The sequence below is a fragment of the Lontra canadensis genome, unplaced genomic scaffold, assembly GCF_010015895.1.
Source record: "Lontra canadensis isolate GAN:19392208 unplaced genomic scaffold, GSC_riverotter_1.0 scaffold66, whole genome shotgun sequence".
NCBI lineage: Eukaryota > Metazoa > Chordata > Mammalia > Carnivora > Mustelidae > Lontra > Lontra canadensis.
In genome coordinates, this window is record NW_022631060.1 from 8,653,975 (window position 1) to 8,679,730 (window position 25,756).

A 25,756-nucleotide genomic window follows, 5' to 3' on the forward strand; every position below is an offset into this window, starting at 1 on the left:
ATTTCCTGTCGAATGTTTATCTGAACTCCTCAGTTTAAATTTGGTTGATACTTTTTCACTTGAATTCTTTTGTCCGAAGAGAAAGGTTTTTCTTTGAGTAAGCATAATTGTCAAATCTTAGAAATTCATTTTCTACCATCGCCAAGGCAGTGTATCATGGAGTGGTTTGGGCTGTTGAATTTATTGTAAGAAACACTTACATTTAACCAAAATGATGGGAAATAAATACATTCTCTTCATAGGTGAACAAAAGACAGTTTGGGATCTATGAAAAACATCAGGGACTTCAGACTCAGACTTGCTTTGATGAAGGAGGAGTTACAGGAAAAGTGAGCCAGTGGGGGTCTGCAGTGAGGGGCTTCTAGCTGAGTGCAGGTGGGGCAAGGCAGTGATCCCTCCACTGCCAGGAGCCCACTGCCAAGATCCAGGAGGCTCTGTGGTGACCAGCTCCTCCTAACTGGGGACTCAGGAGTGACTAGCTCCTCCTAACTCGTGGGCATGGGAATGGTGGGCTCCTCTTAGCCAGGGGGTGCGGGAGTGATGGGCCCCTCCAAGCTAGGCGGGGACACAGGACTCACCCGGGAAGCTCTGCGGTGGTCAGCTCCTTGTGGCTAGAGCATGTCAGAATTTTGGAGCACCGTTTCACTCCTTCTGAGTATCCCGTGTCCGCTTGCTATGATTTGACTAGGTATTTCATTCAAAGCCAGTGAGATTTGTTTGTAATCGAAAGGCTTTTAAAAATAAAACACTGATATTCAACTCTCCTGGACCCATAGTCTGGGACCCTACCAGGGTGTCTGCGTAGTGGCTCTCTGCCCTTCTCGTGGCTCCCCTTTCTTCCTCCCCTGCCTGAAATCCCACCACAGCCTGGCTAGCCCCTGGCTGCTTTCACTTCATTATCCTCAGTGGGCAGGACGCCGCACCCAGTGGTGCCTTCTCTGTGCACATTCATGGCCAGTGGTCCCGGGCCCCGCTCCTCCAGGCAGTTCTCCCGCCAGTATTCCTTGGCCGTCCTGTCTGCATTTCACTTCCAGTGAGGCTGGGACAGATCCGAGGAGGACTCCCATAAACGCCCACCGCACGTCTCCCGACTGGTCTGGGTCTCTGCTGGGCAGCCTTTCCTCTCCCCGTGGAGGAGCCGTGCGCTCCCAGCACGGGCCGCCCTCTGCGCCACCCCCCGTGCTCTGCTCCCAGCTGCTCAGAGTGGCCGCCCGGTCAGTCCTCCTCTCCCCTGGGTTCTTACCACAGAGGGTCTTTCTCGTCCCAGATCTTCCTCTTTCTCTCACCACCCCTCCACCCCTTACTCAAGGCTTTGCTGCTCCTCCCATGCTCTGCTGACTCCTGTGCAAGTCAGGCCTCCAGCCCCGCTGCTGCTCCGGGACGGCCATGCCCACGGCCCCCGCTGCCATCCACCTCAGCGGGCCCGCCCCTCTGTGAGCATCAGCTGGCCTGGGAGACTGTCCTCCTGGAAGCATTTGACTCCTGACACGGTCCCTTCCTGGTTTCTTCCTGCTCACCGGCCGCTCCCACTCTGTGCCTCATGTCCCGCATGTTCGGTGTCAAACACCTGCTTGAGCCTCACCTCTGTGTCCCCGCGCTCAGCGCCACGTGGTTTGCCCGCAGTGAGACTGCCCTCCTGCCTCCGCCGCCGTCCCCAGGAACCCCAGCAGCTACACTGTCTACCTGATGCTGCCACGGCCTGTCTTTAATACCCCGCACGGGGCACAACCTGGACTGCACTGTCCGAGCTCCCTTCCACACACGCCCTGCCCAGAACCCTGCCATCCTCGGGAAATGCTGGCTGCCTGTCCTTTGCTCCGGCCGGAGCTCTCGGGCCCTCCTGGGCCTTGCTCGCTCTCGGGCCCATCAGCCGTCCTGTGCAGCCTGTCCGGAACCGGCCAGCTCCTGCGCCCTGGCCTGCCTGCATTAGGGCAGTGCCTGACGGGTCCCCCCTCCCCCCCTTCCCCCGTACAGGGAATCCTTTAAACTGATGAAGGACACAGCAAGTGGTGTGTTGGTTACTTGTGTTCCATTTTGAAAACTCTCTCTTGGCCTCACGTTCTCTAACACGGGTCTTGATTCAGACCCTCGTGTCGCCCAGGGCCGTGGCAGCTCTCCGGCTGTGGGCCTGGGGCTGGCTTCCCACTGTTCTCCTCCTCCTCCAGCCCCGCTCCAGCGCGGCTCTCAGGGCTTTCTCCGACTCGTCTGAGCCCGCCCTCTGTGTCGAGCACCGCCTGGGCTCCCTGTTCAGGGCCCTCAAAGTCTGTAGATGGACGACTCCCAGCGCCTTCGGGTAAAATCGGACTCCTCATGTGGTGCGCGGGGGCCTTCCGTCTCGGCTCTGCCCCCGCCCAGCCTCCCTCACCCCGTCCTGCACAGCACCCGGGTCGCAGCCCACTGACGCCCTTTTCCACTCCCAGACACCTTTGTGCTTCTGTGAAGTGGCTCTCCCCTGCCAGACAGCGGGTTCCTGTCCGGGATTCAGCTGTGCCGCCCTCTCCTCCGGCAGACCTCTGGGGCCACATGGCCACCTCCCATCACAGATGACATCGACACCGCTCCCGTGGTAGCCGGGGCGTTGCCCGCTCGGAGCGCTGAGCACACGGGGGTCACTGCTAGGAGCACCCTGAAGGGGCCGGGCACGCCTGTCTGGTGTGGAGCTGGAGCAGACGAGCGGCCAGCTCTGGAATGGACAGTGGCTGCCTGTCCGTGTGCAGCCTAAACTCACTCTTTGGGCTCATCCGCAAACAGCAGTGCAAAGGTAAAATTTAAATATAGAAAGAAATCAGCCCGAATATATAGCCAGGCCCCCACGAGAGAAAAATACTCTTCAGTACAGAAACAGAAGAGAAACCCAGTGTGTGGTCAGCATGAGTTGGCCTGGTTCCCTGGCCTGTGGTGCTCCAAGCGCCAAGCTTGCAGGGACAGTGGGAAACTTGGCTCCTGCACTGGGGGGTAGCAGGGACTAATGTGTCCAGAGGAACTAGAACTAAAATCAGACTCGCTGTTTGGAGCTGGGTTCAGATGAGGCTCCCCACGGAAGGTCTCTGTCCCCGGTACACTGGGGATTTATAGGAAGTCGTGGGCCTTGGGAGGGTAGGAAGCACTGCCTGGGCTGGGCCACTCATGGGATTCACATCGTCTGTAAGGAACAGGCAGCCCGAACCCTCAGTCACCGTGGAAACCCAGCTCTGGCCTCAGGCCTTGGGACGCTCGGAGGGGCAGCCGCTGGACGCCAGGCAGGGAGGGACGCGCCAGCAAGAAAAGCTGCTCAGGCTGAGCTGGAAACCAGACCCAACGCTCCAAGTGCGCCCCCACACAAGTGTGCGTTTACTCCGTCTGCAGTCCAGCAGCGGCCAGCATGCGTCTGCTTAAACGCTTAAACAGATACATGGACACCGCGAAGAGAAACAGGAAGTGGTAAAACAGGAGCAGAAGGGAAGCAAGGGAAGGAGGGCACGAGAAAACATCCTACAGTTCAGTTTCTGAGGAAGGTATCGGCTAGCACGATAAACTTTGCACCCGACATAATCGGAGAGCAAAGCAGTGAACTGACCCAGATTGCGGCAACAGGCCCTGGCCCGGCGAGCCCCCCCTGACCCCCCCCCCCCCCCCCCTTGGACTTGCCCGCCACGTGAGTGATCGCGGATCTCACCAAGACTGGTTTGGATCAGGTTCTCTTTCACCTAAACACGAGCGGTATTTTCTGATACGAGATCTCGGTGACTAGATGCAGATCTCGGTGTTAGGCATTGAAGGTCGCTGGTTATTTACAGCAGGAGATGAAAATCAGAGTATTTGGCCTAATTCACTTTGGCACATAGGAAAGGAGTGTCTGCAGCTCATGAAAGAGCGGGAGCCGATGGGAGAGCAGGGCCCCCTCCGCGCCGCTTCCCGGCCGCGGCAGGCCTCCTCCCCCCGCTGCCCGCTGGCTCTCTGGGACGGTGCGGCTCTCCACGCCACCTGGGGCAGGTCTGAGGACACGTTTGGATTATTCTCATTTAGTTTTACTGTCCTTTCTTTGTGGCTCTGCCTTGACACACTGAAGTAAAGAGTTGTCAGGGTTCTGGAGCGGGAGCAGCCTCGTCTGTAGAGAGCCGTGTGCGTGTGTGTGTGTGTGTGTGTGTCAGGGAATCGTGGTGAAATATATATAAAATAAAGGTAATGTTGCAACCAGTTGATTGACCACCTGGATGATTTCAGTGAAGGGCCCCTCGCCCCTAGCCCAGGACCCCCTGGGTGGCCCCGCTCAGCTGTGAGACCCACCCCCCCATTGCCAGCCAGTTGCTCTGTTGTTTTCAGTGATGCTCTGGGGTATACATGTCTCTACAAACTAAACTGATCCAGTTCTGGCTCCTTCTTAGGAATGGTACAAAGTCAGTGTTCGGTATGTGTCCTGATCCTGGGAGGGCTCCTCCCGCGGCCGTCACACCCTCGTCTTCCTGCGCACACAGCAGCCTGCCACCTAGGCTGCTCTCCACCCACTTGACCTACAAGACAGCCCCCTCTGCTCTCTGGAGCACCTGGGTTTAAACCCGGCCTGTGAAGTCGTTGTCTTTGGGAGGAGAGTAGGAGTTATCTCTTTTGCTGCCCCCCGCCCCAGTCTCTGCACCAGGCCTAGGGACAGCTGCAGGCTTGGAATGACACCCCTGGTCCAGGAGCTGAGCACTTGGTGGAAGGCGGGTGGCAGCCTGGGGTCCTCTCCAGCCTTGCAACCACCGTCTCTGAGACCAGGGGCAAAGATGACCAGGACCCAGGCTTCTCAGCCTTCCTGTTCCAGCAGGGTGCCAGCCTCTGTTTCCTGAGCAGGCTGAGCAGAACCTGGGAGCCCTGCTTTCTAGCACTCATGCCCCGGATGTGGCCTCTATACCTGATGGGCAGCTGGGGCACGGTGAGAACACTGGTATCCTGCTCCCACCTCCAGAAAGCCCTAGGGCTTGGGGGCTGGGGGACATGAGAACCCCATGCTCTTGCTCCTGGGGGATGGGGCAGACCCATGCTCTTGGCTACAGCCTCTGGAGGGGAATGTCCACCTCCCTGAGCTGGGAGGAAGTTGTGGGGGAGGGGCGGTCAGATTGGGTTCAGATATTACAGACTCACCTTTTTTATTGAATTTTGTAGGTGTTTTTGAGTAGATGTTCCTTCCTTTGTTGTGTGCCATTGGATGGTTTTGGAGGCTTTGAGTATTTGCTCTTATGTATGATTCTCCCCAGGTTTCCGGAGGGGCAGGTGTACAGGCCTTTTCATGCTGTGATCCTGGAAGCTGATCACCCACAACTGGGGGTTTTTGAAGAAGCAGGTCTGACTTAGAAGGCAGATTAGGTATAATGACCGTTAGCGTATTGTATCCATGAAAATGCTCAGGGTCTGTAAATTACCTGCCTCCCCACCATCTTCAGTCTGTCCCCTGAAGTAACTGCATTCAAGAGAAAACCCTCCAATTTTACTCTTTTCTGTTGTTGATTGTAGCAATACTGCCTGTTCTTCTCATTCTCCCTGGACGAGTACAGTTGCCCCTTGCATGACTTGGGGTTGGGGGTGCTGATCTGCCCCCAAACATCTGAGTCTAACTTTGGGCTCCCCCAGACTGAACAGCTGATCTCCTCCTGTTGACCAGCGGCCTTACTGGCGACGTGAGCGCCCGGGTCACACGGACCTTCTGTGCTGTATTGTATATACCGTCGTCTTAAAGCAAAGTACGCTAGAGAAGAAATTTTAAGAAAATTACAAGGAAAATACACGGACAGCGCTGAGCCGCAGGGACGGCTGCGTGTGGCCGTGCACAGGGTGGCCTGACAGCTCCTGCAGCAGCACTGTCTCCTGGGACACGCGGGTGTGATGGCGTCGCCGTCAGACATCGGAAATGAGAAGGTAACGGGAAAGGTTCCTGCCTAGGTCTGGATCGTGCGTTACAGCGTGGGACTGCTTTGGCGAGGCCCGGTGTCGTGGGGACAATTGCTTCATCATAGCCTCGCTGTCCACTACTGAGTGAATGGTTATAAAACTTTCACAGCCTGCCGTGTTACAGACGTACTCGTGGTGTAGTATTGGAAACATCACCTTCTTTAAAAAAGATTGTGATAATAGGCTGATACGTGTTTTCTCCAATGGGGAGAGAGGCATCCTGTGAGGTAATGTAATTCTTCGAAAGCAAAGTTCTAAACAACCGGCACATGATTAGTTCATGGTATAATGTGTTCATTGTATAATACGATTGTGTGTATACGCATGTTAATATCACATAATATGATGTGTTAAATCTCACTCACCTTGCCCATGCACACTTTCTAGATTTGCACGCACAGCAGGTAAGAGTGTGTATGCCATGATGGTTCTCCACTGTCCGTTAGGTGGACGTGGGTCATTGTAAAGGTCCTCATCCTTGTGGTCCTCCCGTGGAGTAGGCTGAGAAGGGGGAGGAGGCCGGGGGTGGGGCGGTGGTCTCGCCGTCTCAGGGGAGCAGGCGCGCCTGGTGTCGCTTTCTGGAAGTACAGTCTGTCTCAGGTTTTGCCCTTTCCTGTCTCTACAAATGTCTGTATATGCATTGCCGGTTCTTCCGCCGCGGGCTTTGGCTTCGGTGCCCGCACCACGGACGGGTCTGCGTGCTACAGGAAGCCAAGAGCGGTCCTGAGCAAGCAGAGCCCTCTCCAGAGTACGTGATGACACCGTGGTTTCTGGACAGGGTCTTTGAGTCTTCTTCCTCACCCCCAGCACTGGCTCAGAAGCTCTCATCTCCGTCCCGTCATCCCCTGTTAGCCCCTCTGGGGTGGCGTCTGTGAGCCCTGGCATTTCTCCAAGGTCCACACCTCAGAACCCTTCATCCCCCGGCTTTCCTGCCATGCCCACAATCGGTTTCACGATTTGCCACACTAGCTGTGTCGTAATCCTGGGAGATCATGCCTAACATTTGGGCCGTTTTCTCCAGCAAGAATTTATTGCTTTGGGTTTGAAGGCTTTCACGACGTTAACGGTCACATCAATGGCGTCTTCAGTGGTATAATCCTTCCAGACTTCCAAGGCGTTCTCTCTGTCGTGCTTCACTTTGAGAACGTTGGTCGTCCTTTTTGTAAAGGATCCTGGTAATGAGCCTTGCAGGTCCTCACGGCCCCCGACCCACAGGCTGCATTAGAGATGTGCTTCAGGGCACGTGGGCCACCAGGACACGTTCCATGTCAAGCTCGCAGGGTTGGGAGTGACCAGGATATTGTCCAGTATCAGAAGAACGTTAAGAGGCGGCCCCTTCCTGTCAGGTTACCTCCCAAGTTAAGGGACAAAGCATCAGTGGACCTGACCCGGAGAAAGCGTTCTGGTTGTCCAGGCCTCCTTGTTGCACAACCGGAGGACTGGCTGCTGGTGTCAAGGGCCGGGGATCAGCTCCGGATACGGCCGGCCTGATCGCAAAACCCACTGCCTCCACACAACGCGCTCACTCGTTCTGCCCTCCCTGCCTTCGGTCTCGGCGTTCATTTCTCTTCCGCAGGAATAAATGTCCTTTGTGGCATTCCCCCTCCCCAAAATAGGGCATTTACATCTGCATGAAAAACCTGGACAGGCAGACGTCCCGTACTCATGGATTTCCCCTCCCTCTCCAGGCTGGAGCACCGACGGCGCCATGTCTCGCGGTTCCAGCGTCTCGGCAATTCTCGCAGTGGTGTCCGGGCGGGGTCCGCTTCCTCTGGATGGCGGAAGCTACTTCTGTTACCTTGACCTGTTAAAGCCATACCTCTTTCTAAAATTCCCATACGATCCTTTGCTGGCATTGAGATTCTCCAGCTTTAGGTCTGTCCCCTTCCTTCGGCTTGAAGGTGTCCCCTAATGACTTCCCCCCGTTTTGAAGACTGGTACTGGAGGGTGTGGGTGCACTTTCTGCAGACGGCTGCGTCTGCACTGCTGGACCGGAACGTATTTCGTGGAAAGTGCGAGCTTTCTGTGTCGGCCAGCGCCGCTGCAGTGACAACCTCGTGGACCCCCGGGCTCGTCTTCGCTTGCAGGGCAGGCCGTGGTGTGCGGTACGGGCCGCGCGGCTCGCTCGTTCCTGGGGCGCCTCGACTCGCTCTGCCTCTTGGGAGTGCGCCCAGCAGCACTAGTGACTGGCACTTTGTACGGGTCGTAGGGTGGTGGTCGGGCTTCTGGGATTGCAGCAGACACAGCAGACAGGCCGGAAGCACAGGCGGTCGCCTCTGACTGCGACGCGCAAGTTACTGGAGGACAGAGCTGCTTACGGGAGAGGACGAGTGTTCCAGAGTGTGCGGCGGACTCCTGCCGCGCTCGCGGCTGCCGCGGTAGCCGTGGTAGCCGTGGGAGGTGGCGCGGGATCTGCGTGCGAGCATCGCGTGGACCACAGCCGCCCGCGCAGGCGTGACTGAAGACCGCAGTCCGCGTTCGCTCACGCTGCTCTCGGCTGCGGCGGCTCCGGGCATGGGACGGGGAGTGCTTGCACGTGTGCTCTCATAAAGTTTAACTTTTTGTAGTAAATTTGCACGTTTTATGGCCGCAAATGATAAAAAAGGCTAGTACCTGTATATATTTTATACATTTATGACATGCCTTTTTCTTAAAATTTTTTTTTTTGTTAAAGATTTTATTTACTCATTTGACAGAGATCACAAGTAGGCAGAGAGGCAGGCAGAGAGAGAGGGAAGAAGCAAGCTCCCCGCCGAGCAGAGAGCCCGATGCGGAGCTCGATTCCAGGACCCTGGGATCATGACCTGAGCCGAAGGCAGAGGCTTAACCCACTGAGCCACCCAGGCGCCCTTTTTTCTTAAATTTTTAAAAAGATTTTATTTATTTGAGATAGAGCGTGAGTGAGAGAGAGAGCAGGAGCAGGGGGGCAAAGGGAGAGGGACAAGCAGGCTCCCCGCTGAGCAAGGAGCCGACATGGGGCTCAGTCCCGGGACCCCAGGATCGTGACCTGAGCCGAAGGCAGACGTTTCACTGACTGAGCCACCCAGGTGCCCCTTTCTTAATTTCTTGACATTTTCTAGGCTACTCAGTTCATCTGCCAGTTTTTTCAAATTGTTGCACATCTCCAGAAGATTTTCCGATGCGTTTATTGGAAAAAATGCAGGCAGAGGTGGAACTGCACAGTTGAAGCCCTGGTGTTGGCGGGTCAGCCGTTTCGGTTCTGTGTCAGGGCTCCGTGGGCTTTTGTGCGCCAGCCTTGCGAAGTCGGATCGCCGGGAATGCTGTGCGTTCCGCAGTCAAGTTCCCTCTGAGTTGCCAAGGGTTAATTTACAAATGGACTTCAAGTATGTCACTTGTTAATTAATTTTCTAGAGTTGCTTAAATCAACCGCTCTCTGTACTTTGAATGTCAGATTGTTAAGTGAACCTTTATTCTCTCCTTTGTCCTTTGAAGAGAAAACTCTTAGGAATACAGAGATTCGTGGGCAGAAGACGTTACTTATTTCCGAGGAGTTTTGCTTATTGAGAAACTGACCAGAGAGTGTGTGTCCACTTCTTGGAGTCTGCCCGTGCGTCGAGCCCCAGGGCGGTGCTCAGTATTGTGGGAGAGCGACCCACGGCAGGGAGGGGGACTGCCATCCCCTCAGGGACACTTGCCCCAGAAGGTTCTCTGAGTACAGACGTAAATCTTCCGCGTCCCTTGCCTCACGAGGCCTGCCAGCAGTTGTGAGAGGTCCGTTTCACTGGGTTGATTTTGAGCCAGTTGAGGCTAATGGACCAGCTTTGGGGGCTGCCAGCCTCTTCCCAGGGCTGCCCCAAGCCCGTGGTCTTCACAGGCTCCAGGAGGCTGGAGACGAGCGGTGGCCACCTGGGCGTTCTCCCCTCAGCCGAGGTTCTGAGCCGCATATCTGCGAGGCGCCAGAAAACCTCCCTGGCCCCTTGGGTGTCAGGCCCCGCGCTCGGAAACACACGTGGGACTCGGGTGGGTCACGAGGAGGGAGCCTGTGTGCCTGCGGGGCTCCGGGGTGGCGGGCGGGTGCGGAGGCTAACGACCCCCTGCCCCCCTCCGGTTTTGTTGCCACCCCCCAGGAGTTCGCGGCACTTACCAAGGAGCTCAACGTCTGCAGGGAGCAGCTCCTGGAGAGAGAGGAAGAGATCGCGGAACTGAAGGCGGAAAGGAACAACACCAGGGTCAGTAGGCGCGTTCTCGCCGCGCGGTTCGCAGGCTGGCGGGGGTCGCCTGGGAAGCACGGCTGCTGCCTGTAGACTCAGGGCGCTCCCGCTCGACCTGCTTTGAACACTCTGTCGACATTTCCCCGTGGGGCCGCCTCTGACGAGCTCAGCGCGCTCAGACCACGTTTGGGTGGTGATGAGGGCTAACGCTGTTGTGACTCACCCTGGGGGTTGGGGGCTCTCGTTTAGACCGAATTGAAGCGATTCGTGTTCGGCCTGGCTTGCGTTGAAAGGGGTTTTTGCCCCCAAGGGGAGTGTGAAATCACAAGGGCTCTTTCAACATGCCTTTTACCGTGGCCTGTCCCACCAGCTGCTGCTGGAGCACTTGGAGTGCCTCGTGTCCAGGCACGAGCGGTCCCTGCGCATGACGGTGGTGAAGCGGCAGGCGCAGTCCCCGGCGGGCGTGTCCAGCGAGGTGGAGGTGCTCAAAGCGCTCAAGTCCTTGTTCGAGCACCACAAAGCCCTGGACGAAAAGGTGCCCGAGCCCCCGCGGCTCCCGGTGTGCGCGTGCCCTGCGTCAGGGACACGCTTCGTGCGCGTGTGACTGCGGTCCACCGATAACCTCCAGCTCCTGTACACACCTTTCTGTGAGAGGACAGACTTGTGTGTGGTTAAAACGCGGCGGTTGGTATAAATGTCTTAAGACTTACCCTATGCTCTGTATTGACTTGTCATGAAGAGTTGGGTAACGTAACTAATTTAGGGGAAGATTTCTCTCAAGTGTAAAATTTAAAGCTGTTACAAAGTAAGTTTTTTTCCCCCCTAAAGATCTTACTTATTAGAGAGAACGGATGAGCTGGGCAGGGTAGCGGGAGAGGGAGGAGCAGGCTTCCCGCTGAGCGCAGAGCTTGATGCAGGATTTGATCCCAGGACCCAGGGATTATGACCTGAGCCGAAGGCAGACGCTTCACCGACTGAGCCACCCAGGCGCCCCAGCAAGCCAGTTTTCTTGACATTAACATCAGTGGAAGACATTGAAGCCATTCTGTCATGTTACCTTACGCAGATGGGTCCCAAGGGTGACTTTACGTTAAGAAGCAATTAAACAAAAACACATACACACTCAACCCCTCTGTTTCCAGGTGAGGGAGCGGCTACGAGTAGCACTTGAAAGGTGTAGTTTGTTAGAAGAAGAACTAGGGGCCACACACAAAGAGGTAAGCTGCGTCAGTCACCAGGGAATTTGATTAGAGGGACTGTAATTTTTATCCCTTGTTTTCATAAGAAGCACGAAGCCTGCGGTGCCGGCCATCAGGCGTCACTGGTCTTTCTGACCAGCGAGCCAGCCTCCGGGGCCACTGCAGTGACCAGCACTAGGCTCTTAGTGCCGGGTCGCACGGTCCCTTATGTCCCCATCGTCCAGTCGAGAGCACTGACCTAGTTGCTGACCTAGTTGTATTCAGGCTAGACAACATCGCCGTGTGTGCTCCCCAGTCCCGTGTTTAGTTTGTAGTTGCATCTTTCCGCGAGGAATTTCTCTTTATCCACCCCGTGTTCAATTCTTTGCTTTTAGCTAATGATTCTTAAAGAACAGAATAATCAGAAAAAAACGTTAACCGACGGAGTGCTTGACATGAACCACGAGCAAGAAAATACTCCGAGCACAAACGGACAGGCAAGTCCTTAGTGTCTCTGTGTCTTTCCCCGATGTCCTCTGTGTGCTCCCGAGGGCTGTGGGAGCCGACCCCGCCGTAGATCACGGCACTTGACTCTTTCCGGGAAGGGCTCTATCCCTTAACTCACCAAACAAGGCTATTCAAGGATTCCCCCCCTCCCCCCAGAGATCTTCCGACGGTTCTTTAAGCCACGAGGAAGACCTTGCCAAAGTCATCGAGCTCCAGGAAATCATAGACAAGCAGTCAGAGGAGCAGAGCCAGATGAAGGAGCGCCTGGCCGCGCTCTCCAGTCACGTGGCGGAGCTGGAGGAGGACCTGGACACCGCCAGGAAGGACCTCATCAAGTCTGAGGAGGTGAACACGAAGCTGCAGCGTGATGTCCGTGAAGTGAGTGACGGGGGCGTCGCTGTGCCGTCGTCGAGCTGAATGGGGGTGCTCGGGGGGGGGACCCGTGTGTGTGGACGTCTCCCCTCGGCAGAGTCCGGCCGTCTGGATCTCTTCTCCATCACGCCCGTGTTTCACTCTGGTGCACGCGTCCGTGTCTGTTGTGCTGCTAGTCCGTGCACTGATGTGCAGGGGCATGCGCTGGCCGCCGTCCGAGCTTTCTGCCCCGCCGCGCCCAGAGGGCTCATGTGCTCTCGGACGTTGGCGGTCAGACCCACTGGGCAGTGGGCCTTGCTCACACTTGGGTCACCAGGATCATGCTGTCAGGCCCGGTAGACAGGTACTCGTTTCTGGCAATCGTTTCCGCGTGAGCAGTGATGTATGGGAATCGAACCATGTTTACAAAACAGGTAAAGGGCAGGATGCTTTCTCTGGCGCCCCCACCTGTCGCTCCCTGTACGCTGTCCCTGTAGACAGACAGTCATCCCTCCCCCCACACCCCGCCGCCCTCCGCCCCCGGGCTGCAGGAGGACCTGTCACACCCTCGAACGTGGATGCACAGGCTTCCTTTCTGCGCAGCAGCGTAGCGGGCCTAATTTCACCCAAGAGTTTAAAACAAAGGAAAACATTTGTAGGGGTTATATAGCCTCCTTAGTTATATTTTTCTTCGGCAAGGGTAGGAGATTCTATAGCTGAGTTTAGTAAGCAGAGAATTGTGAAATTCTCTTTTTAAGACTCATCACTTGAAATACTAAGACTTTGCTGACGTAAGTTCCTCAGTAAACAGGGAGGGACCTAAGATGAATCTTTAGGTGGGGGATAGGAAGGCGGGGTGGAAGGTTCTGGGCCCACTTTCTGTGTCAGACTCACCGGGGTGGACTTAGCTGCGAGATGGGGCTGCAGACGGTGGCTTCCAGTCACAGCAGACGTGGCGTTTCGCTTCCGTTTGTCGACAGCAGTGCCCCAGTTCTGTGGTGATCGGCTGCGGTTTCATCCAGCCTTTACGCAGGGAAACGACGGCTGCGCCCCCTGATCTGTCTGGGAGAGGCCACCGCCTGCTCTGTGGAAAGCCCACCAGTGTCGGGGCCGGTAGAGGCCGTGCCTTGTTGCTCACACCTTCAGCTCCTGGCATTCTTGCCGTGTGGGGATATTTGATTCCACGTTTCTTTTGTAGCGTCATGTAGGAAAGAGTAAGCTTGGTACACTTAGTGGCCAGACGTAGTATTAAGACAGCTGAGTCTTCTTTGGTTGTGTAGGGGCTTGGGATGTTTGAGGTAAGTATATTTTCATTCATATTGGAGGCATTGGCACCTCTCAATTTTGAAGACACTGGTTTTGTATTTGACTTTGAAAATCAAGATTTAGTCCGGCTTTTGTGTGTGGAGTATATTAATGTGCATACGTTAATTATTTGCCTTTTTTCCCTTTGAAATACTTGATGTAGGCCATGGCCCAGAAGGAGGACATGGAGGAGAGGATCACTACTCTTGAAAAACGCTACCTTGCGGCACAGCGCGAAGCCACCTCTGTGCACGACCTCAACGATAAACTTGAAAACGAGATCGCAAATAAAGACTCTATGCACCGGCAGGTAGTGGCTTTCGTCGAACTTCATTTGACTTTCGTCTATTACTGATGAAGTTAAAGACCTTTTTCCTGTGACTTTTGTGTTGGAAATCAAGTCTCAGTGTAAAGTTTTTATGATCTTAGAAAATTATGTTCAAGAACTTGGTTACCTCAACTTGTAAGTTTTTACTTATTTAGGATTTTGTGCAACCTCCATTCTTTGCTCTGCTTTGTTTTCATTGCACATTAATCTGGTGCATGTTAGCATTTCTACGAGAGGAAGAGGGAATGGCCGAGAGCGTGGAGGCAGTTGGCCCCTTTTGTTGGTACTTGGGATGGGGGTGAATGGCAGGTGCTCAAATGGGCCCCTCCCGTGGTTGGAAAGCCACGACGGCTTCTCTGCCCTGCTCATCTCAGGTCATCCGGAGTTAGCAGGAGAGCCAAAGCCAGCCTCTTGGAAACAAAGTGAGATTGTCTGATATGTTGTAAAGTATATTGTTAGGTCCAAGATAATAATAAAAAGACTAGGAAACCACTCAGGATTATATTGTGCGATGCTCTTCCAGAGCACTTAAGATGTTCCAAATAATGACCGTAAAAGGTAGGCGACAAAACACTGCGTATAGTGTGCTGTGTCTTCCGAGGGCGCGTACAGATAAACACAGACACGCACGCACAGGAGAAAGAAGGAGCCCGCACGTGAGCAGGTGTTGGCCTCTCAGGAACCTCGGCTTATCCGTGATTTTAAAATTTTTTTTAAAAGATTTTATTTATTTATTTGACAGACGGAGATCACAAGTAGGTAGAGAGGCAGGCAGAGAGAGGGAGGGGGAAGAACGCTCCCCAATGAGCAGAGAGCCCGACGCTGGGCTTGATCCCAAGACCCTGGGATCATGACCTGAGCCGAAAGCAGAGGCTTTAACCCACTGAGCCACCCAGGAGCCTCTTAAAATTTCTTTAAAGAAACAGTCTTGTTTGAATTTTCTTCATTAAAAAAAATGTTTCTTAGAACGAGAGTGTTTTTAAGGAATAATTACTCAGTTACGAAAATAACGTGACTAGCATTTCATTAGGTGAACTCTTCGAAGGCCTGCACTTCCGAGGCTGTGTGAGCTGCGTGTGGCTTACACGCCCACGGTCTGTGAAAGGCGAGGCGTCTGGTCATTTTTTAAGCAGGGTTAGGACCGAACCCTTCTTTCCTTAAGTTGTCAGGAAGAATGAGCCAGCTTCTACAGAACGCGGGTTTTCTTTAACGCCTGGGAGCTTTTTTCTATTTAGAGACTTGGTTGAAGATGTTTAGGAGGAGCAGTGCTTTGGCAGGAGGTGTTTTGCATGTTGAAATCAGGCCCAAGAAAGTGGGTGTATGTTCCTCGCAGGAAGAAAAATTGTACTCGGAAGCAGCTCCCAAAACAGCGGGCTCTGTCAGAACTCATTCAGTAGCTCTCCGCTTAGGTCTCGTTTCATGTCATCAAACGTGGGAGCGGCCAGCCGACGGGCTGCGTTGTGACGCTTTGCCTTCCCTCCTAGACCGAGGACAGGAACCGGCAGCTGCAGGAGCGCCTGGAGCTCGCCGAGCAGAAGCTACAGCAGACGCTGCGGAAGGCCGAGACGCTCCCCGAGGTGGAGGCCGAGCTGGCGCAGAGGGTGGCCGCGCTCTCCAAGGTGGGCTGCCTGTCCCTCGGGGCCCGGGCCGGGACTTGGAGTTGGATGGTGCTGGGTTCGAGAGCCCTAGTTACCGTTGTTCCTCGTGTCGGCGCGTCCGAGCCCAGGAAGGAGCTCGGGGCTGTGTCCCGCGCGCGCTTCTGTCTGAGGTCGCCTGCCTTTTTAGCGTCAGGAGTCGTCCCCGTTTTCGTTCTCCCTACGTTGATTAACCCCAGATTTGTCAGCTGTGTACTGCCCTGTTTCCGGGGGGCTTGTTCTGATACCCACTGCTGCTCAGGGGGATTCGAGTCAACACCTCAAAGCTCGAGACACGAGCTTTAGCTAAAGCAAGGGTCGGGGCGCCTGGCGAGCTCGGCCGCCGGAGCGTGCGCCTCTCGGTCTTGCCGCTGTCAGGGGAAGCCCCACGTGGGGCGGAGAGATTACTTTAAAAGAAAGGTTCAATTTTTCCCAGAAAAATGAAAATCCTATTCTCTTTCGAAGGTGATCCAAATAAGTATATAATACCGAAATCTTTAACTCATTCACGGGTTTGAGAGATACGGGCTAGCATGGGTGCGACACAGCCTTTCCCTCCCAGTCCTCGGCATCCACGGGGTGGCGGGGGGCGGGCGCCAGCAGGCGAGGACGCAGTGTCCAGCTGTGATGTGGCTGCTGAGGTCAGGGGGTCCGCGTGGGAAGAGGAAGCACAAATCCCAGAGAACAGTCCAGCCTTCCGGGGCGCAGGCACCCAGCAGGCAGAGCGCCCTGCCGAGGGAGCCCATAGGGAGGTGCCCGCCAGTCCTCGCGCCTCACCTGGCTCCGGTTTGTGAGGGCCCCGGGGAGAAGGGGGCAGGACGGTCCCAGGTGCTGTTCTCGAAGGCTGCCCTTGGCTCGGGCAGACGGTATCGGGGGCTCACAGGACCGTTCCCAAGAGCGGGCTCGTGGCTACCAGCTTGTAACGGCCTCTCCTCTCCTCTTCTCTGTGATCTGCGTGTAAAGTCTCCGTTTCTTTTCTCCCCCTGTCATCGCTTCTGTCCCGGGTCGGCCTTGTAGCCTGACCTCTTGTCTTCGGGAAGCTGTGCCGCTAAGGAAGCTAGACTGTTCGAACTCACTTCCCAGCTTAGGAAGGTAGCGCGCGCGCGGCTCCTTGCTGCTTGCCGCTTCCTGCTGTCCGTGCTGAGCGAGCCCGGGAGACAGCTCCCGGCCGGGCCGGGCGGAGGCCTACGGGGAGGCCCCTCTGCGTGGGCAGAGGCCGGCACCGCCCGGCTGGGCCTCGGTGGCCTGGTGCTTGGCGCTACGGCGCGTGTGGCTGCACGGGGCGCGATCCGGGCGGGAGGAGAGGCCGCCCCACCCGGCGGTGTGTGAGCCCCGCACAGAGCATGTCGTGCTTGTGGCTGTCCGCGCTGGCGCCCAGCATGCTGGCACGGACGGGGCCGCCTGCGGGGCTGACGGGGTCTTCGCCGACAGGCCGAGGAGAGGCACGGCAACATCGAGGAGAGGCTCCGGCAGATGGAGGCACAGCTGGAAGAGAAGAACCAGGAGCTGCAGCGGGTACGTGTCCGGGCACACGGGCTGCGCGCCGGGCGCTGCTGGGGGAGGCGGTGCCTCGTCTCCCACTTCTCCCCACCCAGGCACTGGTCCCCTTCTTGACTCTGTCGGGTGTAGAGTTAGTGGCCTCCTCTGCCAGCTGTGTGCTGGTGGGCGCAGCCACCGCACAGATCGTGTCAGGTCAGCGCTGGTGGCGGGGGACGAGAGCGGTGCCCCGGGGCAGTGCCGCTGAGGTGCAGAGATCCCCCGTCCCGTCGCTCTGGCTGGCTCATCAGCAGAGCCGCTCCGCGTGCAGGTGGGATCTCACAGGTGCCCTCGGCCAAACTGTCTGGGTCCGAGAGGATTAGCCCGCTCGCCTAGGCCATGACATTGAGGTCCCGAAGTCAGTCACGGGCCGACCTTGATCCTCAAGTCCCGAAGTCTCACTCAAGACGTAAAGGCACCAGCCAGGACAGCTCTTCCCGAGAAAAGCACGACCGACCTTGAGCTGTGGAAGGGAGGGGGTGCGCAGAGTCTTCACTGGAGGAGTTGCTCACGTGTCCGTGTGGAGAAACTCAAGCCAACCGGGCCATGGCCCCAGTCAGCTGGCCCCTAGCCGTAGGCCGGCAGCTCACGGCCATCAGACTGTGTTTTCACCAGAAGCATATGTGCCTGGCCAGGGGCTGCCGAGGATCACACACAAGCTCATGGGAAGGGAGGGGTCTTTTTTTTTTTTTTTTTTTTTTTTAGATTTTGTTTATTTATTTGACAGGGAGATCACAAGTTGGCACAGAAACAGGCAGAGAGAGAGAGAGAGGAGGAAGCAGGCTCCCTGCTGAACAGAGAGCCTGATGTGGGGCTCGATCCCAGGACCCTGAGATCATGACCTGAGCCGAAGGCAGAGGCTTAACCCGCTGCGCCCTCCAGGCGCCCCCGGAAGTGAGAATTCTGTCTCTGGCCACAGGACTGCAGCTTAGGCAGCCCCGGCCCCCATGTCACACGCACACGCGTGCACACGGGCAGACGCTCGCCTGTTAGAGGGTTAGACTTTAGCTGTTGGGGGATGGACTCACTGCTTCTCGGGACTGGCTTGTCGTCGGGAAGGACAGGTGTGGAGATGGGGGTTCTTTCCTAACTCAGGCAATTCAAAGCCAACTTTTCAGCTGTTTTGCTTTAAAAATCCTCAACCACCGCTTCCTTTCTGTGGGGTGTGGTGGGTCATTTCATAGTTGCTGTGCGCAGTGGGCTTCTCTGTGCTCTGTTTCATCCTGGCAAGAAGAGAGGTGCCAGCACCCATGTTTTAGAGACGAGGAGGCCGGCACAGAGGACTTGACCCTGTTGTCCAGTCTGTGGTGCGTCTTTGTGGGCTCACTCCTCCTACATGGGTGGCACACCTGGACAGCCCCTCTCCACCCTGTCCCCTCTGCCCAGGAGAACCCGCTGAGCCCTGTCCCCAACTCAGGTGATGCTCTCGGTCACCATCCCGACTGCTCCTCTGGGCACTTCCTGTTCCCACGCTTGAGGTCTTGTCTTCCTTCCGGATCGGGGCCAGCACAAGCTCTGTAAACCAGGAAATGGGTGATGGTTTGGCAAACACAGACTATCAGCTTTGTTACTACATTCTTAAATTCCTTGAGGTAGTTAGTTATAATCTTTGAACATAAATTTTCATTATAGAACATTCAGGCGAAGTATGAACACACAGAAAAACAGCTGCAAGTCTCTGTTGCCACTGAAGTTTTCTCCAAAATGCGTTTTTTTTACCTTTTGCTTTGTAAATTGGTTCAACCTCCCCCCCCACCTCGAATCCAGACCCAACTTCTGTTTACACACAGGAAAATTCCTCCCCCCCGTGTGTAGATAAGCTGATCCCCTTAAAAATACGCCCGTTCCTGCATGTAAATCTGCCTCCCGAGTCATCTGTTAGTAACTCATGACATGCCTGCAGCCCTGTGAGTGCTTTAACAGAAACAGTGGGACCTTCTAATTAATGCTCTCGGGGACTTGTCCCTGCGTTTCTGTGCACCGATATGTCGGTGCTGGTGCACGAGTGCCCCAAGGGTGGCAGTGGGATGGACCAGCCCAGGGCAGCACGCGAGTGAATCACACCATTAGTCCTTGGCATTTTGGAAACACTGATCACACCCTTTATTCTTTTTAAAAAATTTTTAAATTTAAATTCAGTTTAGTTAACACTATAGTGTATTATTACTGTCAGAGGTGGAGGTCAGTGATTCATCAGTTGCATGTAACACCCAGTGCTCTCTCCATCTCCTGTCCTCCGTAATGCCTGTCCCCCAGTCACCCCAGCACCCCCCACCTCCCCCCCAGCAGCCATCAGTTTGTTCCCTAGAGTTAAGAGTCTCTTGTGATTTGTCTCCCTCTCTGATTTTGTCTTATGTTTCCCTCCCTTCCCCTATGTTTATCTGTTTTGTTTCTTAAATTCCACGTGAGTAACATCATATGGTGTTTGTCTTTCTCTGATTGACTGACTTCCTTTAGCATAATATCCTCTGTCTAGTTCCGTCCACGTCATTGCAAGGGACAAGATTTCATTCTTTTTGGTGGCTGAGTAACATTCCATTGTCTACACACACAGCACATCTTCTCTATTCATTTGTCTGTCCATGTTGGGAATGCAAACTGGCACTGCCACTCTGGAAAACAGTAAATTAAAAGGAAGTTTAAAACAGAGCTACCCTGCGACCCAGCAGTTGCACTACTAGGTGTTCATCCAAAGGCTACAAACATAGTGCCTCAAAGGGGCACCTGCACCCCAGTATTTAGAGCAGCCATGTCTGCCGTGGCCTAACTCTGGGTGCTACCTTTCCTTGGAGTTTGTAATCTTTTGTTTCTTCGGTCTTAGGCGAGACAGAGAGAAAAAATGAATGAGGAGCATAACAAGCGTCTGTCAGACACCGTGGACAAGCTTCTTTCAGAATCCAACGAGAGGCTTCAGCTCCATCTTAAGGAGAGAATGGCTGCTTTGGAGGACAAGGTGGGACATCACGAGCATGCCCGGGGGCTCCCGCCCTCCACAGGAGAGTGCTCACGCTCTGCTCCTGGGGACTAGTGCAGAACGGCAGGTGACAGCCGGTAGCGGAGGCAGGAGTTATTCTCTGACGTGGAAACAGGACAGACTTTACCCACTCACTGAGCTGACTTGCCAGCGTCCTGTCCTCGCCCACTACACGTATTACTCTCTGTCTAGAGCAGGAGTCTGTAAACTGGGTCTGTAAAGGGCCAGAATTGTAGGGATTGGAGGCTTTTACTAATTGCGAATACTTGTGTAGACTTGTGTAAAATAACCTCCTGCTGTCAGTAATTAGCACAAAAGCAGCCACAGACTGTAGAGGACAAGTGGGTGCGGCCGTGTGCCAGGGACCCTTGATTTCTAGCACCGGGCAGTGGCCAGATGTGGCCTCGTCCGCCAGCCCTGCACGGAACTTTGTGTTCTGCCCTCAGCCGTGATGCTCTTGCTCGGGGACGAATTTCTCTCCGGCTTGGGAAGATGACACTGTAGGAGCCCAGTGTTACGTAAGGGCTTTAATCGACGAAAGACAGACATTCTCCTTTTTCATCTCCTGCCTTCTCTCTTTTCATCTGGTTTGGAAAAAGTCTGAGCCTGGGCTCTTACTGTCATCATGGAAATACTCGAGCTGTAACTGGAGTGCAGGCGTGTCCTAGAATCTATGTCAGAGAAGCTCTGGTGGTGACACTTGGATTCCGGCTTGATAAAACCTATTCTGGCTACAGCCGCCTCCCTCAGGTTGGGCCCAGAATCTTTCCTAAGATTGGCACTTGGAGTCACGCTCATCTCGGAGACACCAGTGATCATGGCTGATGACATGACACATTTGTTTTACGTAGAACCCATAATGAAACTCATTATTACTGCGTAGGGCGGTTACCGCACCTATGGGCCAGCCTCGTGTAGGAATATTTTTTTTTTTTAAGATTTTTATTTATTCATGGACAGAGAGAGATCACAAGCAGGCAGAGCAGCAGGCAGAAAGAGGTGGAGGAGGAAGCAGGCTCCCCGCTGAGCAGAGATCCCGACGTGGGACTTGATCCCAGGACCCTGAGATCATGACCTGAGCCGAAGGCAGAGGCCCAACCCTCTGAGCCACCCAGGCGTCCCGTGTAGGAATATTTTTATCTGAGATTTGAATTATACATTTGACACCTACGTCAGGATTCCCAAGTGACTGGTGAATTACAAAGCCTAAAAGCTAGTACAAACCGCTTTAACTGATTAAAATAAACTTACTCCACGAACTTGTCATACTTACGTTTAGAGAATCGATCGGTGTAGAGATTTTATGTGAACATATTGTTACATGCTGTCGTATGATGTCATTGTCTGCATTCGCTCTGTGGGCACGTGGCCTGCGGTTGGCGTGGTCCTGGGGTCCGTTCTTTTTCTGTGGTACCGTATTATTTTACACAAAAGGGTGGCCATACTGTATCGCATGGGACATTTTCAAGAAGCAACACCAAAGCTCCGTCTGCATCTTTTTCAGAATTCTCTGTTGCGAGAAGTTGAAACTGCGAAGAAGCAGTTAGAAGAGGCACAACACGATAAGGTACTTTCCTCTCTGACTCCTTCGGGGGGGTCTGCCGAGCCGGGAGCGGAGCCGATCTGGGGGCTGCTCCTGGGGCCACTGCCCTGAGCTTTACAGCGGCCCTCCACGGGCGTGGTTCAGGATTCCAGTCCTTTCTGGTTCATTCAAAAGTGGAAATGTTCCCGTAAACCTCCCATGGGGTGCAGTGCTGGCCAGCGGGAGGTCAGTGTGAGGCACCGGGGTCACCTAACGTGTGCTCACAGCCGCGTTTACAGCCGTAAGGAGAAGCGGTGAAGTTCAAGTTCACCCAACCTGACACACGGGCCGTGTGGCCGCTGCGGGGGACAGCGTGGCTAGTGAGCTGTTGGGTGCCCTAAGACTTCTGTCGGCTTCCCTCGCTGTTCTGCGTGGACAGAAGTGAGGCTGGGCTCCGGATGCCCCGAGCAAGACGAGAACAGGAGACTCTGTGCAGTAGAGCACGGGCCCGGCTCTCCGCACCACCCAGAAAGTTCCGCTTCTTGCTACCAAGTTAGTCATCGTTCACGGTCTGGTGTTTCTCCTCTAAAGGCTGGCTGTGCCTGAGAGCTCACAGCTCTGTCTGCCGGGGTTGATGAAGGTAATTTGGTGACCCGAGTGTTCATGTTTACCATAGGACTCTTGGAGAACACTTGCTTGAAATTAAACGTCGGGTGTTCGTGACCGCTAGACACCCTGCTGTGGTCGTGAGCCCGTGTGACCACGCGTGACGCAAGTCACTTTTCCGTACTTTAATTGGTGCATCATTAACCTGCGGGGTTCGGACAGTTGCTGGCATACAGCACACGGACTCTCGAGTCTGTATGTCACTCGGTGCTCACCACCGCTGCAGTCACATCCCATCCCCACGAGTGTCTGTGGCATCACTGGCTGTGTGTCCTGGGCCACACTTTCCACCGCCGTGACTTACGGATCGCGAACCAGAAGCTCCTACGTGTTCATCTCCTCGCCCCGTTCATCGGTGCCACACCTGCCCGGCTGCCTCCCCTCTGGCGACCAGCAGCGTGGGCTCCGGATTAAGAGTCTGTTGTCACAGAGTCTGTTGTCTTTCGAGTCCTGCAAGAGGTGGCCGCAGTTGATATCCTCTGCTCTCTTGTAGGACCAGCTTGTCCTAAACGTGGAGGCGCTGAGAGCGGAGTTAGACCAGACGCGGCTGAGAGGCGCGTCCCTTCATCACGGGTACGACAACGGACCAGTTCACAGGGATGTTCCAGGCGAGGCGAGGGTCGCTTCTCCTCGCCCCATGTCCGACCCGAACCAGCCCGCAAATACGGGCTGGAGGAGCCACGGGTCTCACGTGAACCGGTTCACACATCCCTGTTTTAGCACCTGATATGCGTCCACAAGAGTGTTCCTGGGGTCATGCGGAGCTGGAAGCTCGCTTAGTGGCAGACAGGAGCGGAGGGTTGGGTTTGGGCACCTGAGCGACTGGGAGTCCTGTCCTTGGCCAAGCTCCCAGCTGTGGGAGGGGGTGCGGAAGGTAGGGAATGATCAGTCTGCGCGTGGACAGGTGCATTTGCGGGCCCCCAGAGTGCAGCACCGACGGTGTGGGTCCCGGAGGACGGAGCCTAGTGTGTCAGAGGAAGGCCCTGTGCCCCTGGGAGCAGTGGGCCCCCCGCAAGGCCAGTGGGGTTGCCGGGGAGCGGCCGCATGGCCGGAATTGTGAGGGGCGCCTTGAGTTCATGGGCTTGCCTCAGTGCTCGTAGCTTTTCACGTTCTTTAAGGGATTGAAGGAGAATGATGTGTGGTCGCCTTAAGTCTCCTGGGACAGCTTGGAGTCAGCGGCTGTGGGAGGGGGTCAGCTGGCCCGGGAGCCTAGCAGGTCACCCTGTGTCCTGCAGGCTGTTAGTCCCACAAAGGCGTTGGGGGTTTGTTTGCCCCATCGTGGCAAAGAGTCCTCACGTGAAAGTCGCACTTGACCGAGAGCCGCCGGGTGGCTGAGTGAGCCTCCTCGGTCTGCAGGACGCGGGCACACGCAGGCCGCGCCAGTGTTTCCGCGATCACAGGCGTGGGCTCTCGGGAAGGCCGGGGCTGTCTTGTGACTGTCCCTGGGGGGCCTGCGTGTAGGAAGGAGGGGGACGCTTCGGGGAAGGCGGAGTCACAGAGAGGCAGAGCCGGAAGCTGTCCCTGTGTGGGGAACCCCCAGAGGGAGAGCTTCAAGAAGGAGCGGGATAGTGTCATATGGGGCAGAGCGTGGGAGGATCAGGGCGCAGAGCAGGCTCTTGGTTTGCTGACTGAGAGCCTCGCCGGTGGGAGGCCAGGGTCATGAGTGGCGCTGCTCCCGGCTTGAAGGCGTATGTGTGAGGAGGTGGACACGGTGCCCGCCGCACTGGCAGAAGCTGGAGTATGAAGGGAAGGGGCCGTGTGGAAACCTGAGGGGTGGCACCGTGGGACAGTGGGATGACAGAAGTCCGTGTGTGTCTGCCTATTCTGGGTGTGCTAGCAAACGTGAAGGATGGAGAGGGGCGGAAGGAGTGGCCAGGGTCACAGGAGGCTGTGTGGTCCGAAGATGGGTGCAGAGGAGGGGTGTGTTTCAAGCAGTCTCATGTAGAGCCCCACCCCACCCCTCCGGTGGCCGACGAGAGGCTGGTAGGAGCTGTAGGACAGACGTGTCGCGATAAGCACAGGCAGGCCATGGAAGGTGGGATTGGAAAGATGGCTGGTGGCCAGCAGGTACAGCCCCTCCAGTCTTGTCCACGTGACCTTTTCCAGCAGAAGGAGACGGTCTAGGTTGCAGAGCAGGAGAGAGGTGACAGGCTCCCACACACGGGACCGATGGGACACAGTTTAGGGATGCAACCTGATGCAGGGTGGTGGGCTCAGGAGGAAGTGAGCCCCAGAAGGGTATTGGAATTAGGTGACACTCATGACCCCTGGAGGGTCTGTGTACCACCCCACTTCACACACAGGGTTTCGTGCGTGTGGCTCCCACCGATCTCATGACGTGCTGTGGCCCCAGAGCAGCCGTCCTCGAACTGCCGAGTGCAAGCGGGCAGCTTCGGGAAGCAGGGACTAGAGGACCTCTAGTCCTCTGGCAGCACTGAACGAAGGCGTTCCTTTAAAAACCAGAGGGAGGTGCGTGGAGCGCAAGTGGAGGGGGCATCCCGTCCGAGCGGCCCGTCTGCAGATGGTGGGGCGGTGCCAGCGGCCCCCTCCTGAGTTTACCCTAATCACATGAGTGGGTTCTGTCTCCCAGGATCTTAAGGATTTCTGAAAACACAGGCAGCCACTCTTCTCCCAGAGAACAAGGAGCCACTGGAATCCGTGCCAGAATCGGGGGACAGGGGTGAACCCGTGGCTGAGGCCAGGCGTGTGGGCTCTCGGCCGCCGCACTCCTTCATCTCTGCTCGCCAGTTTCTCTCCGGAGCCTTTGCTGAGGGGAGCCGCTGACGGCCCACTGCAGCTCTGCTTTCTGGTGCCCCAGGCTCCATCTGCCTTTCCTCGGGACTCTCATCCCAGGGTGCTGGCTGGCTGTCGGCCTGACCGCACACACACCCATGCTTCTGACTGGAAACATTGGGTGTGCCGCCAAACCCAGTGCACATAAGCCGCGAGTGGGGGCTCGGAAGGCTTCTACCACCGGTGCCCTAAGACGGCTGCTAGTAGCAGCTGGGGGAGTCCCTGTGGTCTCTAGGCCTCACACCGTGGGCCTTGGCACAAGTGGGACGGTGGCAGTTGAAGGCCATCGTGGTGGATCGGTGCGCTTCCTGATCATTTGGGGGGACGGGGCCGCGGAAATGCAGGACAGCGGGCCTGGGGGCGGGCTCTGAGCTGGAGAGCACACCTGTCCGCCGGCTCTCAGACCGCCGGGCCGTGGCGCGCTCACCTGCCCATGCGGAGCGTCTGCCCTGCTTTCCTGGGTGTCCAGTGTTGAGTCTGCTGGGGCGCCCTCTGCGGGCGTGGGCAGCGGGCTGTTAGGGGGGACGGGGAACAGACAGGGAAAGACGGAGCCCTTGGAGAGGCCTTTCTTGGTGAAATCATTTTCCGACTGACAGGTTCTGGCTTGGCTGACAGAGCTCAGTTTACTTTTCTTCCAGTGACGACCTTTTCTTTTTTCCCCATGTTTCAGCCGACCGCACTTGGGCAGTGTCCCTGACTTCCGGTTCCCTGTGGCAGACGGCCCCACGGACTCCTACAGCAGCGGTGCCGTGTTGCGGCGCCCCCAGAAGGGCCGTCTGGCTGCTCTGCGAGATGAGCCTTCCAAGGCAAGGACCTCCGTCCCCAGTGGGCTCTCAGCACCCCCGCACTTCCCTGAGTGTCACCTGCCGTGTTCTCTGACTTACAC

General features: G+C 55.9%; 1 protein-coding gene across 9 annotated transcripts in view; it reads left to right on the forward strand.

Annotated features, from left to right (window-relative positions):
- PPFIA1 (PTPRF interacting protein alpha 1) overlaps positions 1–25,756 on the forward strand; it is an 81,381-nt gene that overhangs the window by 22,668 nt on the left and 32,957 nt on the right. For 8 of the 9 annotated variants that reach the window (XR_004385213.1, XM_032879726.1, XM_032879723.1 and 5 more), the window contains exons 3-14: positions 9,993–10,094; positions 10,447–10,611; positions 11,219–11,293; positions 11,650–11,751; positions 11,918–12,139; positions 13,581–13,727; positions 15,230–15,364; positions 16,811–16,894; positions 19,737–19,868; positions 21,394–21,456; positions 22,571–22,650; positions 25,541–25,676. Coding sequence is in view for 8 of the 9 variants with exons in the window: in XM_032879726.1 (XP_032735617.1) it covers positions 9,993–10,094; positions 10,447–10,611; positions 11,219–11,293; positions 11,650–11,751; positions 11,918–12,139; positions 13,581–13,727; positions 15,230–15,364; positions 16,811–16,894; positions 19,737–19,868; positions 21,394–21,456; positions 22,571–22,650; positions 25,541–25,676 (1,443 nt within the window). In the remaining variant the exon portion in view is untranslated. Of the gene's footprint in view, positions 1–9,992; positions 10,095–10,446; positions 10,612–11,218; positions 11,294–11,649; positions 11,752–11,917; positions 12,140–13,580; positions 13,728–15,229; positions 15,365–16,396; positions 16,472–16,810; positions 16,895–19,736; positions 19,869–21,393; positions 21,457–22,570; positions 22,651–25,540; positions 25,677–25,756 lie in introns of all 9 variants that reach the window. The other variant, XM_032879731.1, reaches the window with a different exon arrangement.